Source organism: Olea europaea, chromosome 1 (assembly GCF_002742605.1).
Source record: "Olea europaea var. sylvestris chromosome 1, O_europaea_v1, whole genome shotgun sequence".
NCBI lineage: Eukaryota > Viridiplantae > Streptophyta > Magnoliopsida > Lamiales > Oleaceae > Olea > Olea europaea.
In genome coordinates this window covers 30,613,577-30,630,737 of record NC_036237.1, presented here as the reverse complement: position 1 = coordinate 30,630,737, position 17,161 = coordinate 30,613,577, and the positions used below count along the sequence as shown (strand labels likewise).

At 37.4% G+C, this 17,161-nt stretch overlaps 3 protein-coding genes across 3 annotated transcripts; 1 reads left to right on the top strand and 2 right to left on the bottom strand.

Moving 5' to 3' along the window:
* The first annotated feature begins 1,256 nt into the window (after positions 1–1,256).
* LOC111400720 (dr1-associated corepressor-like) lies at positions 1,257–4,690 on the top strand. The gene is made up of 6 exons (XM_023028113.1): positions 1,257–1,545; positions 2,582–2,654; positions 2,820–2,913; positions 3,041–3,157; positions 3,245–3,302; positions 3,916–4,690. The coding sequence occupies exons 1-6, from the start codon at positions 1,513–1,515 to the stop codon at positions 4,405–4,407; spliced, it is 867 nt and encodes a 288-aa protein (XP_022883881.1). The 5' UTR covers positions 1,257–1,512; the 3' UTR covers positions 4,408–4,690.
* A 1,053-nt stretch (positions 4,691–5,743) lies between these two features.
* LOC111400730 (cysteine proteinase inhibitor-like) lies at positions 5,744–8,095 on the bottom strand. Its single transcript, XM_023028118.1, has 2 exons — positions 7,948–8,095; positions 5,744–6,137 (listed from the first exon to the last, which is right to left on the bottom strand). The coding sequence occupies exons 1-2, from the start codon at positions 8,032–8,034 to the stop codon at positions 5,952–5,954; spliced, it is 273 nt and encodes a 90-aa protein (XP_022883886.1). The 5' UTR covers positions 8,035–8,095; the 3' UTR covers positions 5,744–5,951.
* Positions 8,096–9,516: 1,421 nt separating this feature from the next.
* Positions 9,517–12,287, bottom strand: LOC111400710 (aluminum-activated malate transporter 2-like). The gene is made up of 6 exons (XM_023028103.1): positions 11,865–12,287; positions 11,541–11,681; positions 11,072–11,344; positions 10,756–10,865; positions 10,515–10,658; positions 9,517–10,192 (listed from the first exon to the last, which is right to left on the bottom strand). The coding sequence occupies exons 1-6, from the start codon at positions 12,079–12,081 to the stop codon at positions 9,782–9,784; spliced, it is 1,296 nt and encodes a 431-aa protein (XP_022883871.1). The 5' UTR covers positions 12,082–12,287; the 3' UTR covers positions 9,517–9,781.
* Positions 12,288–17,161: the final 4,874 nt, after the last annotated feature.

The following is a 17,161-nucleotide window of genomic DNA, read 5'->3' as shown; positions in this document are numbered from 1 at the left end:
ATCATACCACCCGTAACATAAAATGTTAACTTCACATCAATCCCAACATAACATTTAAAGTAACACAAATCGTCGTCACCCCTATGCGTAACAATTATTGTTACATTAGCATTGATTTTCGTAGCCCCACCACCACCACCACCACCTACATACTATATTCACACCACCTTCGCCACCCTTTTCCAACACCAAAATCACCGCCATTGTTATCACTTATTTCCACCATCACTGTCATCGATACCATCTCTGCCACTATGCTATCCAAATTTGCATCACACCTCCACTAAAAAAGCTCACCATCTCCGATCAAACTCCACCATGCCCGCCATCTCCAATCGCATCCTATCTCCACCATCACCATTTTTCATTTCCAGAAGCACCATCATCTCCAATTACAATTGCGTGCTTAATGTGAATTTAAACCAAATTAAACACTTTTTAAACAGAATCAAACTACAAAATAAAGTCATGTATCCATTAATTTAAAGTAATACCATATGATTAAAGAGTAATGTTATTTATACACAATGATATATAGATTGATTATGTGAAAGAGTGAGAAAAAGAAAAATAAGAGAGAATGAAATGAAATAAAGTCTCTTAATCCTATCTAGAAGGCATCAGTGAATCATAAAAACTTTCACGCTCATATAGCGATAAACTACCCTAATTTCTAAACATAGTTCAGTAAATGAATGATCGAGTAGGTGGCTGATGGAAAGAATAAACACTTGACGGCTGACATCATCAATATGTAAATCGATTTGTTCATTGTTATATGATGGTTTTAGGTGGAGATTAAAATTAGATTTTTTTAGTAGATTGTGGTAGAAGTTTTTGAAATATATGAAAAGTTGGGTGATTTATGAAAGATATGGTTAATATTGATTGTTTGATTTTAACTTAGATTAAAATCAAATTTTAATCCGTACCAAACGGGCTCTATACAAATATCGTTACTCATGGTTAAACTCTTTTTTATTGTCTATCTAACACACAACAGAGGGCCCAAAATTAAAAAGAAAAGGGTTAAAAAATAAAAAAAAAAACATTACATTTAAATCCGGGTAATAAAGAGGTGTTTGAACCACATTATTTTGATGATAATACATTCTTGAATAGTGTATTGATGAGAAATGTACGATTAAAAAATAAGTAAAAATTTTTAATTTACGTGTAATATTATTTTATTAAAAAATATATGATTAAAATGATATCAAATTATTATTTAATAATACATTTTTTTGAAGTAACGTGACTCAAACAATCATAAGTCAATGTTGGCCTTGGACTCTGTGAAAGTATTTATCCACCAAAAGCGAATCTGCCAAATCTTTATCCATTTCTTTTTATTTTCCTTCTGAAATAAAAATCCGCAACGAAATTCAAATTTTTGTGGGCAAATTGTGGAATTTTCCCCATTATATACATATATTTATATGTATTTATACTCATATTAGGGTTTGTATAAGCTAGGTTTTGTATGATTGAAGAAGTTGATAGCTTGTCGCCATGAGGAAGAAGCTCGCCACCCGCTTTCCTGCTGTAAATCAATCTTCTCCCACTCTTTTTTGCTCTTTCTATATGTATTTGTATATATTTACGCATATATAGGCTTATGTATATGTCATGTGATTTTGTTTTTTCTAATATTGCGTGGTTGTGTTGTGTTTCGACCTTTTGATGTTTAATTAGACAATCATATATCCCAAAATTTTCTAAATAATAGTCGGTTTTTTTTTTTTTTTTTTTAAATATCGAGGAATGTGATATTTTTTTCTAACTTTTTTTGAAACAAATTTATCATAAAAATGCCTAAGTGGAAGATGAATTGAGTGTTGGAGTGCTTTTTTTTGTTACTGGGTTGTCATTGCCTTAAAATTTTGGATTTCTGTGGGCTGGCTCTGTTCGTCGATTTAGTGAGATATAGGTTTTGAGACTCCAGTGTGTGCTTTTTGTGGAGTTGGTATGAATCTTCAGATGAATGGAGAAAATGTAAAAAGAGAATAAATGGATCTGCAGCTGGTTAGATAGCTTGACCAGCATAATAGAATGTATTATTTATGAAGCGAGATTCTCGAAAATTCATTGTCATTAACCAGTCTTCAAATTTGATAATCTGAGCCAAATGTGCCCTCATTATGTTTCTCATGAATTATTTCATTATTTTATTCGTTTGTCAATTATTAGCTCTGTGTCAAATTTGAAATATACTATGTTACTGTCATAAAGTTTTGACATGTATTTACAAATAACCTGTAAAATGAGCAGCAATATTGTATTTCCAAAGGCTAAGGAGATCAAGCTCTTCTTCCATCTACACATGCCTTTATTTTAGCTTTTGGGGCACAAGAGTTTGTTATTGATTGTTGTTTATTATAGCAGTATTGCTTTTAACAAACAAGGTCCAAGATCAATATATATTATAGAATTTATAAGGATCAATATTTATTATAGAATTTAACTCATAATATTGAAAATTTTGACTCATCTGTTTTCCCATTACGGTCCGTATTTGTTGAGAAATTTGAATATTTTATAATGCTTAGATGAATAGTCTTCTCTTGTTATTTCATTGCAGTCTCGAATCAAGAAGATTATGCAAGCTGATGAGGATGTCGGGAAGATTGCGATGGCTGTACCGGTTTTAGTTTGTATGTCGTTCCTGTGGTCCAGCTCTTCTCTCTCTCTTTCTTCAAATTTTTTATTCCATTGTTCTCGTTATAGCCTTCTTTTTTATTTCTCTTGTCATGGTCAATAACTTGTCTTGCTTAATGGCTTGATGTCAACGAGATCTTTATGCGTTTATTCATATGCAGCTAAAGCTTTGGAACTATTTTTGCAAGATCTTTGTGACAGGACTTATGAGATTACTCTAAAAAGGGGAGCAAAAACTGTGAATTCTTTGCATTTGTAAGTTCTTTTGAATCTTTGTGTTGTTTATTTGGTCTGAATGTTATATTGTCTATTTATTCAAACATTGACTTTGTCCAAGGGCTACACTTTTGATCATCTACTTTTTCATTCCTTTCATTCCCAGGAAGCAATGTGTACAGAGCTTTAACGTGTTTGATTTCCTGAAGGACACTGTAAGTAGGGTTCCTGATTTAGGCTGTTCAGAAGCTTCTGCTGATGATAGATCTGCTACCAAAAAAAGGTATGGAACTTCATATGATTCTTGTTTTATTTTTTGGGTAAAATTTTAGACGTGGAAATTAACAGCATTAAAACTTTTTCCATGCAGGAGGGTCTCAGAAGACGAAGACAATGGCACTGATGGTGAGTCTAAACGAATCCACATGGTAAGCTAATTTCTATGACATTCTATATTTAACTACAACATCTAATTGAATATCATTTTAGCTTTTCTTTACAACTTTTTGAAAAAACTAAGTAATTTGAGTGACAGAAAAACCATGAACTCGGGTTTGCTTCTACCATATTAGACACATTTATTTATCCTCCTATGCTAATTTTTCATCAGGGTTTGCATTGAGAAGTTGAAAGAATATCCGAAGACGTCAGTTTGTAATTACTTTGTGCATACTGTCAATATTAACCAATAATCTTCACTTCAAACCTGAGTTCGAACAAATGTCATCTCAAACTGATATAAAATGCAATTACTATTAGAATTTCCCAAATAGAGATGGTATTCTTAATGTTCTTAGATGTTATGAGTTAAGATTTTGATAGTATCGGCTGTTACTGATTTTAAGAAAAAGATAATAACGCATCATACTGATTTTTTCCTGTAGAAATTAATATTAGGGTTGGTCATTTTTATTGAAAGAGTAAAATTTTTTATTCTTACAGTAAAATTTTTTATTCTTATCCAAAATTCCTTCACAGGATAAAGGAGGTGTAGAAAAGTTGATATGGACTTATGATTAATGGAGGTTTCTTTGTTTGCAGCCTGAGACTGGCCACATCAGCACTGGTGGGAGAGTTAGGGGAAGAGGTAGGGGTCGGGGTCGGGGTCGAGGTCGTGGTAGGAACAAAGGTAGTCACACTCAAGAGAGAGAATTGAATACTCAGTATGAGAAATTTGAAGACTATCCAGATGTTTCTCCCCAGAATGATGAGAAGCAAAATGAAAATTTTGAAAAGCCAGACAATTTTGCAGGTCCTGCAGATTTTAGCAATATGGGTGGGAAGGAGGCAGATATGTCAGTCAGAAATTTCGATCTTAATGTGGACTTACATGAGAATGGGAATTCCACACCAGTAATGGCTGGAGGCACTTCTAACTTGAGTACAAATGCAGCTCTTGAAATGAAGCATGAAGAAATTCCTGGTTGGTCCCTCAATGATGTGGAAGGGATGACGATCGATCCTACTCAACTTGCCAATATCAATAGGAGGATGGATGTGGAAGAAGAAGAAGATTATGATGAAGAAGAATAATAGAACGGGATCCTGCCATTTTGTGAAGTAGTAAGCAATCGTATCTCATACAGGTCTGCGCCATGCAGCAGATGTTTATATATGTTGTTAACTAGCTGGTAGCAGATTAGAGACCGTAGGAGACAACAAAGGAAAACAAAATTAGTTTGGGACAAGATGCGGAGTTTCCTTGTCAGCTCATTTAGGATTTTGTACTATATGATTCTGTATGGCTAACCGAGAGCAAGACCAATAAATACTTCAATTCTCGCCTGGAATTTGGGAAAAGAATGATTTTCTCTTATCATCTCGTCTTATCTTACTATTGTTTTCTGCCCATCCACGTATGAAATTCTATCGGTTGAATTTGCGGCTGCTTCATTATCCCCCAGTGGCTGCTGGTGGAGCTGCCTTTCCTTAACTTTTGTGTTGTTTATTCTTTCGGCAACTCATTTTTTGTTTTGGCTAACAAAGAAACTTGGCTGGTCTGTTTTTATGCAGTATCCGGAAAGAGAGGATACCATCATCTATTTCCTGCTTTCACCTTTGATTGCAGGATCTAGGCCGTGTCCTAATTTCGCCCTTGTTTGGTAGGGATTAAAATAAGATATTTAGTGGATTTTCAAAAATGTTGATGAAACATGTTATTGAAAAGTTACATGTTTCATAAATGTGGTTTAAATTAGTTATTGATTTTGGATTAGATTAAAATTTTAATTTTTAATTTCGACCAAATAGGGGCTTCATATGTTGCAACATGAGCTGAACGGTATATGAGAGACATTTGACCTCAATTCTAGGTCATTCTGCACGCAGATAATATCATTGATATGGTTGCAGCTGCTTAGTATTTTGTGGATTAGGTTGAAATATATGATAAATTTCCATATTCAATAGGAAGGATTGGTGAATGATTTCTTCATTATCGCTCGTGTAAAGATCTGCTGTTGGAGCCTAGCTGTTTTGAGGTCTTAAAAGATTATGTGAAAACGGGAATAACAAACTTTGACAACTTTTCTGCCCTGAAGCTAATTAAAATCATTACAACCATGTTTGATGATTTGACAACTTCTTAAACAAAATGTCACATTGTATTCTGTCATTGTACAGTTAAAGCCCGTCTGGCAACAATTTCTTTGGATTAAAAGCCATTTTTTTTACCCTAGGCAGGACAGCAAATGGGTCCCAGTGTGAGAAGAAAGTCAAAACAAATTGGGGAAAACGGGCCAACAACGTTCAAAAATTCATTTTTATCTTGCTCAAAATTTCTCCCAGACAAGAACAAAAAAAGCAGTTTTTTGATCCAATAAAGTTTTGCCAACACACTATTCTGTCAGCAGGGTGATAACAAGTGATGTACAAATAGCAAAATCCTTTTGCCGACATAATATGCATGCAATAATGGTGTTTAATAATCAAGATTCAAAATCCGGAACAAGATGAGAATAGTCATTTCCAATAAATTACTCTCCCAGTGTCTCGGTTCCATTCTTGCCAAAACAGTTATAGAACTGTATAATTTATTTTAACAAACCACCACATTATTTACTGATCAGCAACGGAAACTAAGCATCACCAACATGCTTAAACTCTTGTACTTCCTTGAAGTTCATCCATGGCTTCACCCACACTTTGGCTTCATATACTTTATTCTTGCCACCATCTGAAGCCTCCAGGGTTATATGGTACATTGTTCCAGCCACCACCTGCTGCTTCACATTCGCCACCTTCTTAAATTCCAAAAGGGCATTCTGAAATCAAATAAACACCAGAAAAACAAAACTTAAATCAAATCAGTAATGAAAATTGAATCTAACTTTCTAAACAGTTTAAATATGCATACCGATAAGGACAACCTGTTGTTGAATCAGCCTAGCACCAGGGCGGATGATTGGGATAGTAAGAATGGACAAGATTCTATTTCTGCTCACTTATATTACATATAAGGAATGAAGGTATGCTACATGATATTAATTCATCATTTTAAGTTTTGCTTCCATCTCTGCAATGAAGGTAGTACCTTAAATTCGCAATTTCTGTACTGTTCTCACAAAAACCTCCCTTTCTCTGAGGTTTTGAATTATCTACTCTCTTAAGTACAGGTTTGCCAATCACCCCACCCCACCTAGGTACATGTGGCATTCGAATATTTTTATTTATTTATTTATTTTTAATTTTTTTCAGAAAATTGCTACACCATATCACACATGACACACATAGCACTTTGGGATCCATACGAATGTAAGATGGCGTGACAGTCACCAGAGAGTGTCCTGAAGGCAATATATGGCACTTTGATTTCAGAATGCCCTTTTGGAATTTAAGAAAGTGGCAAATGTGAAGCAGCGGGTGGTGGCTGGAACAATGTACCATATAACCCTGGAGGCTTCAGATGGTGGCAAGAATAAAGTATGTGAAGCCAAATTGTGGGTGAAGCCATGGATGAACTTCAAGGAAGTACAAGAGTTTAAGCATGTCGGTGATTCTTAGTTTCCATCTCAGTAAATAATGAGGTGGTTTGTTAAAATAAATTATACAGTTCTATAACTGTACTGGCAAGAATGGAACCGAGACATTGAGAGAGTAATTTACTGGAAATGACTATTCTCATCTTGTTCCGGATTTTGAATCTTGATTATTAAACACCATTATTGTATGCATATTGTGTCGGGCGAGTGTGCTTTGCTACATGTACAAGAAGTTTGACAGATACTTTGACAGATGAAAAAAACTGTGCATGTAGCAAAATCTCATAGTGAAGAGGATGACACCTTGGCACTTACAAACCGAAACAAGCCTCCTGGCCAAGGATCCAGGCCACAGCATGCTACTCTGTATCCCTGATGCTCAGCATCAGAAGACAAATGCTAAACAGGCACAGTAGCTCACACCTGAACTAGTTATGGCACATCTCGAGGTCCAGGGATGTGATAGGCTAGGCTACCAGCTCCAGGAATAGCCACTCTTCTATTTCAGATGCATAATCTCTAACGTAACCTGATTACTCCATTCTATTGTAAGGTTACATTCCACACAATCCACAGAAAAGTTACACATTTAAAATCCCACTAATTAACTTTGTAGAATTCATGTCCTTCCACAATAAACACGATGATTTAAGAATCAAAGTGCATCTAGCTACCTATTTGGGTGGCACACTGTCAAATCTCACATGTTCTGGTGAAGTTTTAGGTTCACGAAGATGGCATGGGGCACCTAAAGACCATTAAAGTGAACAAAAACAATACAATAAACAGTAAATTTCTGAATTGCAATCTTTCTAATTTCCAAACACTTCATCTGACATCTCGTATTCTTTTTCTTTTCCTTTAGAGCCTTCACAAAATACCATTGCAGTAAAATAATTATCACAGAATAGGCTTCAAAGTTAAATTACTCAAAACATGATATAATATTCTTCAAACGCATAAAAAAAAATTCATAAATACCCAAAAAGAATACTAAAAAAATTCTGAACTGCCCGCAAAACATATAATCTTCTAATCCCTCACAGGGATTTTATAAAAGCCAAAATAAAAAACAAACAAGAGAGAGAGAAACCTGTTTTGTGTTGTGTTCATTGACGGCAAATCGCGCAAGATCATCGATCTCAAGGCTGTTCTGTGATCCTCCACTCGGACGAATCATGTTATTCAAGAAATGTTTTAAAGAGGAAATTTTTTGTGTGAATTGGTGAAGGTAATGTAGATATTTACTTTTTGGGGCGCGGGGGAGGGGGGGTGATATTCACCGTTGGTCCAATCTATTGGATGAGTGGAAAATAGGTTCCATCTCTTAAAAGTAGTAACTTAGTTCTTGACATTATTTAGTTTTATAAAGTTGGACACATGTAAAATCATATGAAGATTGAGTATATTTGAACAGTTCTTCTCCCAAGAATCCTAATTTGTTATCGAGCGTGAATATAATGAGGACCAGGGGCACTAGACTGGTAGTAGATGTTACAATCTAAGACACTGATGCAAGGTCTTATTGATAAAGATGTTATGAAGTTTGGACCATATGAAGAGAAGTTGAGTGCAGTGTGTAATTCGCTTTCCTCACATAAGAATGATAATGCTGATTCATTTAGTAATGCAGTCAATAACCAGAAGGTTATGTATGATTCATCACAACTCATCGAGACTCGTGGAGTTCTAGTTCAAGAAGAAAAAGCTTCAACCAAGATAGTCATTGTAGCTTACAACAAGCAATGACAGACAATTGTAGAGGGTTAATTTCTTTATTCTTAGAAGTTAAGGGTGAATATGCAACTCAAGAAGTAGAATGGGTACCAATAGAGGAATTTTCTCTTTATAGAGGATCGGTTGAACGAAAGAGTCGAAAATCTGCGTCCCAATCATGGATGAAATGAATCACATCCGTTGATTTTTTGACTTCACAATCAAGAAGAATTGATTCGGGCCTAGGCTAATGGCCCATTGTTTTTGCTTTTACAGGGAACATTTAGGTTTGGATCCGTTTCTCATATTCCAATTAACTTTAACTTTAATGGTTGTGAAAGAAGATGGGCCGACTCGATTCAGTTTCACCATAACAAAAGTTCACTTTTTTGACAAATTTCATAGAGAATTGGACGGTTAGATTTAGATCCCAATAAAATTAGTCTGGCTCGACTTTCGTCTATTATAGTCTGAATACGATTTACAATAGAAATCTAATTTTTATCTATTCAATCAAGCACGATCATGTCTAGCCTACATTATAATTATTAATTGAAAGGACCGCAAAATGGATTCAAATTTTTTTATTAGGGCAGTGGGAGCAGAATATAAGAGCCTTGCTTCTTGCATAGAGAGAAAGTTTGCAGAAGGCTTACAGAATAAACACAATGCGGAGAGGGGGTGGGTGAGATTTTTTTGACAATAATTTATTCATATGGGGTCCACTTTCATGTAAATATCTGTAATGATTATGTACAAATGGAAAATTCCCTGAATATATAGAGACACGACCAACGAGGTGAAGAAAAAGAGAAAATAAAGAAAGGAAAAGTTAAATCTCATTTTTTTAGGTTTATATATCTTAAATAATTTGCTAGTAATGGTGGACATTAAATCAAGGAGTGATTCTTCAACCAATCTAATGAACGAAACATGTCATGACAAATTGAGCATGGTAAATAAGGCCTTGGGAACAAAATAATAAAATTACGAGAATTAACATAAACAAGTTCTTAAATTTTGGAAGCATCATATTATAATGGCTGTTTGACCGCTTGAACGATATAATTTGTCCTAAATCACGAAGGCGTTCAACGAGATCCATTGAGATATCGATTTCTACTTAAATAAGATGTGTCATTCATCCAAATCCTACTCCATCGATCATTTTTACTCAGTTGAACACCCGTCCAAATCCTTGAAATTATTAATCACTCAGCAATTATGGAAATATTGTGGGATCTTTCAATACTTGGGACTCTCAATACTTTCCCTTTTTCAGTTTCCTTCTGCTTCAAAACATCATTCTTGAACTTTGCCATGGAAGCTAGTTCATGAACAGAATCAGCAATTTTCACTGTGCTGGAGACAATTTCTATCAGTAAAGAAGAAACTGAGGCAGCAGGGATTATTTCAAGAAAATCTGTCCCCTCCCGCATGTCTGATTTCAGCAGTAACTTCAGTTTCTTGGCTGCAGTTTTTGCATTGACAATATGAGGATCAGCAATGGATGAAGAACTCATTGTCTTAATTGATAATGCTAATTCTTTCAAAGCAAGACTGGATTCTGAACTCATCTTTGTGCATGATTCTTGAATTTTGTCTCTGACTTCTGCTGGTGTCTGCAGAAATAGCACAAAATTTTCGGGTGAATTTTCTCTCCCGCGAGAGACAAGTTAAGGATTGAATCCTAATTTCTAGTCGTTAGCATTATGAATAACAAAGAAAACAGGCAAAATAAATGAAGAGCAGCACCTCCCATTAATTACGAGAGTTAAGTTCATTTTGCCGTTGTAACGAATAATAAGAGTACAAGGTGATCTTGCACTTTCAGACGATAACAAATTCTAAGTAAAACAAAATATACAATGTAACTATAACGATCTACCTTTGAGTAGATAGAGCAATGAATTGAACGGAGTACTAAAAAAGATTCTAATTTACCTTCATTTCCGAGTTAAGATAGCCGTTCAAAGCATCAATGCGATAAGCACATTCTCGCACAAGTACCCCAATTTTTAAGTATTGATCCCAAGGGTGCCGGTATCGGAAGCGACCATGTCTGGGCTCCCATTTTGCAAAATTTGCCTGCAGAAAAAATTGCAATAAAATTGAAATAATTTAGTAAAATTCAATGTTAAAGTTGAAAGTCTGTGTTTCGTGAAGAGAAATTTTTATAACTCACCAAATATTCTTCGGTGCCTTTTGAATTAAGAACACTTTTGTATTCATCAACAGATGCTTTGTCATCTAGGAGTTTGCCATCTGATGTTTGGAAATATTCATGTCCAAAACCTGATCAGAAGTTTTAGGTTAGGCTCAAAGGAAAGGACAAAGAAATCAAGTGTTTGTTTGGATTTCATTGTAAGTTACTGAAATTATAATGTGATAGAAATGAGTGATGGATAAATAAGTAAATTTTCTTCTACATTATTTTGTACAAATGACAATATTGTCCAATATTGCATAGTAAAAAAAATCCTATGTAGCGTGAAATTTACCTTCGAGGAAGATCCCCAGATTTTCGATGTTGCCTGCAATGAGATTATGAAGATCTTCACCAGCCCATATAGGGCATATGAAACTGCAAACCACCACAGCAGCCGAGCCACCGATGAGGATTGTGGACAACCTTTTATGTGCCATTTTCAAAACCTCGTCGTCCCGGTAGCCAGAGACGGATATTAAACAGAATGTCAAGATAAATATCAGAAGTCCATAGTCAAATCTTGCCTTCAATTTAGGATGAAATCTGATAAAAGTTACTGAAGAAACTGCACCATTTGGATTTAAAACAATAATTAATTTGATGATGGTCTAAATACATAAAAACTGGATGTTTCTTATATGTGCTAGGTACATTAATCTATCAACTTTTAGCAACAAAAATAAGATAATAGTCTTATTTGCAGTATCCTAAACCAATGCTGTTTATCAAACATGCTTCCAGTGGATATGTTTTTTTCTTACCTACTAAGAAAACAGAAAATCCAAGAAATACAGGCTCTAATTTCTCCCCAAGAATATTGGCTAACCGATGTGCTCCAACGCCTAGTGAGCCCGCTAACAATGTTGCAATAGCTCTATTTACGCCTCTTCCAAGCGTCGCCCCTGCAAAATAAAGGATTAATTCTATAAGTTTAAACTATTAAAGAATTTCCAGGAAACCATGTTTGGCATGTGCTTTATACTAAGTTATTTTTCTAGAAGGCAACTTAAACTTGCCTTCTGAAAGGAAAAAAAAATGTTTTGTTGGGCGAAATAAGTAACTTAGTTAGCACAACGTGAACTTACCTACAGAGAATTCAAAGACGACGACCACAGTGATCACTGCCCACATTGCAGAAACGCCAAAACCTTGGTACAAAGTGTCAAAGTAATAGAACAGTGAAACCAAAGTTATGGCCAATCCTACTTTCAATGAGTGAATAATTCTTCTTGGATCTTCAACTCCAAGTTTCTTCCCCTCACTGGCTGCAACAGTTATTTTCGCCACAAATTTCTCCATCATGGCCTTAAACCACGCACGACTCGAGCCTCGTTCAGTTTCTTGATCCGAGAGAAAACCAGCAATCCTAGTCCCTTAAAATTCCCTGCCTCGTTGGGACAGGGTGGAAGGAGGAGAGATTGATTTCCGACTGCGGAATAAGATTCAATCAATTATGCCAAGATTTTTCTATATTTATGAGTGAGATACCTCAGCTGGGAAGTGGGAACTGAGAAATTAGTTTCCTGTAAAATTATGTTACGTGGATGTTGATGATTCATGCAGCTCATATTCAAATTTTTTTATGCTGTATTCTTGAAAGTGATTGTGATACCTAATTCTTGACTAAAAAAGTATAAAAAGTTAACAAAAGAAATGTGTAGCGTACAGTTGTCATCTGAACTATATTATTAATGCTTTAGGGAACTAATGATGCCATGAAATTAAGCTCCGTTTGGTCCCATTATTCCCTAATAAATTATAATTCATTTTTTTTTCTCTATTCTTGTCAATTACACATTTTTTAATAAAATAATATTACACGCAAATCCAAAATTTTTTCTTTATTTTTCGACTACACATTCTTCAAAAAATTACTATTCTTCTCATTATAATGGGGAATAATGGAGGCCAAACAGGTGCTAAAGCTATTGAGATGTACAAGTTTGGGTGGCCAAATAAATGAAAAGTATTGTTTAACAAGCGGCAAGCGCAATGTGGGTCGGCATGTCTAAACAATGGAGGGTGTCAAGCAAGATTGTAGCGACCTGAATCCCTATGTATAATCTATTGAAGTTTATCAACTAACATCGGGATTAGAGATTTTTAGGTGAATTCTGCCAAAGACAGCGTGAGTAAAATCTTATCGTCACATATTAATCTTAGAGCTTTAGAATAGATTGAAAAGGTTTGATTAACACTTTTAGGCATAGTAATCGAAAAAAATGCTTCAAAAACATTAAAAATAAACACAAAAAATCGAATGTTTAGTAAATAGGACCATCTTTAAACTAGTGTCAAGTCTATGAGCGTGTAAAAGACAACATGATCACTTTCATTGCTTTTAATTATAGTCGACAAATGTTTACTATGAAAGATTATTGACAATTGGATTTGAACTTAAGGTAGGAAATTTTCCTTCTGTGTGGACCGTACACGTCTTGTTCTGCAATTTATATCTTTAAATTCTTTAAGCTCTGTTCTCAACGGATTTGTCTTGTTATTAGGAAAAGATTAGCAAAAGATAATCATTGTTTAACAGTAAATCATTGTATTGCATATTTGTTTTAAGTGCATAATGTTAGCCTAATTAGAATAGGTGGACTGGCATAGAATTTTTTACTCAATTTAGTCAACTTTAGTTGATAGGGATTGAATTAGACAAGAAAAGGACAGTACATTCTTACCAACTCTCGATTGGGTTATTCATTGAAAATGAATTCTCGATAAGTAGTGATGGCGTGGCGGTGGAGATGGTGCTAGGGTTGGAAAGAGATAAAAAGAGAGGTGATGGTGGGAGGCGGTAGTGGTGGTGAAAAGGAGGTTGTGGGGCACAGCGGTTGCAGCGATGGCTGACGGAAAGGTTGGGCTAGGTGAAATAAAGAAGTGGGGTTTGGCTTGAGGGAATGTTAATCGCCAATTCGCTTCCATCAATACTTTTATTCAGCTTGTGAGATACGAAAAGTGTTAATTTGCCACTATAATCATAAACGAGATTAATATGGAACAAATGTCAATCATGGAGAGTACATATCCCGACCCAAAATTTGTGCATCAATTGGATTGATTGCTACAAATCTTTCATCCATGTTGTTACGTGTTGAAACACTTGGCCGATCCATTGGGGCCCATGGTCCACTTCTGCTGAACCACATGGCATCTTATCCGAGGCTTCCAGGCCAACAGGTGTAGACCAGTATACTATAACAACACCTATGACGTGGCCCAAGTGTTGACGCCGAAGTGAATATGTCAAGGTGGTCTCCTAGCCGAGGCCCATACCGAAGTCATGAGGCCCTAAGTAGCACCCCCTAGAGATCCAGTCTTATGCAAGGATCCTTCCTGATTGATTGATTGGACACCCATCATAGAGTGCAAGTGTCTTGTCTTGTCAATGCCGCTGATTAATAAAAGTGTAACAGGCTAGGAAGTCAAGTGTGATGCCTATAATTTGACATGTAAACTAACGAGATGAGGCCACGTGTACTCCCAACCAAAGGCCACGATCTAAGTTGTAATACTATAAATGCTCTCTCATGCATCTCTTACAAGGGGAATGTAAGATTCAACACAAGAACAAATACACATTCTTTACATTTTACTCTCTTGCAACATACATGAATTCATACTCCCATTTTACAAAGATCGATTAGTAATTATTGCACAATCGTTATGCAAACATCTCGTCGAATTCTGAACGTTCTCGTCCCGCGCCTTTGAGTTGCTCCCAGGCCGCCTTTTGCTATTATTTTTAGACCGTCCACGTGTCTTAGCTGTTGGACCAGGCTTACATGTGCGCGGGTGGGTCCAGTATCTGTTGACAACATATTCCGGGGTCAACAGATTGGAGCCGTCCGTGGAAATCCATACTACAATCACGAGCAACCGTGTAGAGAAAGCTTATCGAAAAAAATATTTGGGCATCCCTCCTGAGAAATGATTTGTTCTTGAAAAAGAACAAGTGGAAGCCCTATAACTTAGCAACAATTTGAAGTTGGAACAAAAGAGAATGAATTCAGATGAGGATGTACCCCCTACAAGGGTAAGAGAAAATGTTGGAATGCTTCCACCGCAGCTCTGCATCGACCTTACCACCACTATAGAAGAGGTGGCATACGGATGGTCGCTTAGTTGTCGAGAGAGATGGCCATCATGACCTCAAACATAAGGGACATTACTAACCAAAACATGGCCACGAGAGAACTCATGGCCCAAATGAAGAGTTAGGGAGGCTTCCCTTTCCTCCCTGTGCACCCCAAGGACATTACGACCAAGATGAGAAAGTCCAAAGCCAAAGGGCTATATCACCAGAATACAGTCGAAGCAGAAGCCCCATGAAGAGGGCTGTAGAAGTTGATGTTTCCTCCAATTATGTTGCAGGCCGACCCATCGAGATTCGGTATAATCAGGACAATTTTCCACCAGCATATAAGTTAGAACAAAGACCTAGGAGGTCTAACAGTGTCTTTGACAAAATTAGCCCCGTGGAACAAAGGCACAGGCAACATCAACGACTTCAATGCGAGCCTCAGAATAGACCACAGCCCCCACCTCCTATGACTCATCAGCAGGAAAAAAGGCACGAAAATGCCTCCCGTGCTGCTCCGCCTAGAAATAGGCCCCAAAGGAGGGAAGAAGAGGCTAGGACCCAAGCTGGACCCTCTCATCAGCCACCCAAGTATGAAGCCGAAGAAAAACAATGACTCAAATGAGCAGCAGAGGTCATGTGACTTGGACGACGACGATGAAAATCTTCCATTTTCAAGGAAACTAAGGGATGCCCAGGTTTCGAGCCACTATGTGATGCCTAAAATACCAAAGTATGACGGGAAAGGCGACCCGAAGAAACACCTAAGTGCTTATAAAACTAATATGAGCCTTAGAGGCGCCACCCTAGCTGTGAAGTGTAGAGTTTTTCATTTGACACTTAGTGGAGTGGCTGAAATCTGGTATAGTCGACCACTGCCTGGCAGCATAAGGAGTTGGCCATAATTCAAGAACACTTTCCTAAAAAGGTTTGCAGTGAGCAAAGAGGAAAAGTCCCCATCCAACGTCTTCAAGACATGAGGCAGGCGCATGAGGAATCCCTAAAAAGCTTTTTGTCATGCTTTACTGACGAAATGACGTACTACATGCAAGTCACCGATCGTGAGGCTTTATCAGCCCTAAGATGAGGTCTGAATATAAACATCCTGTTTTGGAAGGATGTGCAAAACCAAGATCCCACCACCTATGACGCCCTGTTGGAAATGATGAGGCGGGAGATTATTAATGAGGAGCTAATTGAACACAGGAATTGAGTTAGCAGAGGCCTCCCACCTCAACAGAGACAGCGCGCTAGGAGACCGAGCTCCCATTTGATGGACTACTAGATGAACCCGCCTGGTAATGGGAATTCAGGGCAAGCACTTGCCACAACCACTTTGAACACAATACCAACTTTGGTATATGAAGATGTCAATCCAACTACCACTAACCTGCAAGCATGAACTTCACAACGGGTTCCCCGTGAAGAAAGAGGTCGGGGGCGCTGTTCAGGGCCTAGGAATAGGCCTAATCAGAACCCCCTGATTATTGTACATACCACCACTCCTATGGTCATGACACATCTGAGTGTCTGGAGTATGCATACCGCAACCGACGAGAACACCCTCAAGACAGGAGGAATGAATCGCCACAGGCGAACAGGCCCCTGCCTAGGAACGACCGACGACCTAGGCGTGAGGAGGCTGCACCCCACCAGCGAGATGTATCCCTCCACCGAAGAGAACATGACGTTGGAAGACCCAAGGAAAGACACAAGCATCATGGAAATCGCCATGCACAAGAAGAGGCCCCTATTCACGAGATAGATACCATATTTGGAGGCCCCTACATGGGAGGTGAGACCTGGAATGCAAAATGAAACTACGCCCAAGAAGCTAAACGCCTCTTAATAACCAGTTATATCGTGGACAGTAGCTCCCGAAGAAACCAAGTACCATCCATTGTCTTCACCCAAGAGGACTCCGAAGGGGTTCACTACCCCCATTGTGATGCACTTGTTGTAAGTGCCGTTGTGGCTCGAAACGGGCTCAAGCAAATGCTAGTAGACAATGGCAGCTCCGTTAACATCCTGTTTGGGTCCACCTTTGGTAAGATGATCCTGGACCACGAGCTGACATAACTACCACTCCTCTATACGGATTTATCAGAGATAGTATCACTCCAAGAGGAAAAAATAACATTGGCAGTAGAGATGGAAGAGTCCCCCCCAAACCACCATGAACTTCACGGAATTACTTATTGTAGATAGTCGGTCAACTTACCATGGAGTCTTAGGCAGACCAGCTCTGGAGGAGTTAGGAGCCGTCACCTCCATCTACCACTTATGCATGAAACTCCC

Bases quoted from the DNA above. Each gene is read 5' to 3' on its own strand.
- LOC111400720 (XM_023028113.1), top strand. From the start codon at position 1,513: ATGAGGAAGAAGCTCGCCACCCGCTTTCCTGCT. The intron at 2,655-2,819 runs GTATGTCGTTCC...ATTCATATGCAG, and splicing joins GGCTGTACCGGTTTTAGTTT to CTAAAGCTTTGGAACTATTT. The intron at 2,914-3,040 runs GTAAGTTCTTTT...TTTCATTCCCAG, and splicing joins ACTGTGAATTCTTTGCATTT to GAAGCAATGTGTACAGAGCT.
- LOC111400730 (XM_023028118.1), bottom strand. From the start codon at position 8,034: ATGATTCGTCCGAGTGGAGGATCACAGAACAGCCTTGAGATCGATGAT. The intron at 6,138-7,947 runs GTTTCTCTCTCT...ATTTGATTTCAG, and splicing joins ATGAACACAACACAAAACAG to AATGCCCTTTTGGAATTTAA.
- LOC111400710 (XM_023028103.1), bottom strand. From the start codon at position 12,081: ATGATGGAGAAATTTGTGGCGAAAATAACTGTTGCAGCCAGTGAGGGG. The intron at 10,866-11,071 runs GTAAATTTCACG...ACTTCTGATCAG, and splicing joins TCTGGGGATCTTCCTCGAAG to GTTTTGGACATGAATATTTC. The intron at 10,659-10,755 runs GTGAGTTATAAA...TTTTTTCTGCAG, and splicing joins AAGGCACCGAAGAATATTTG to GCAAATTTTGCAAAATGGGA.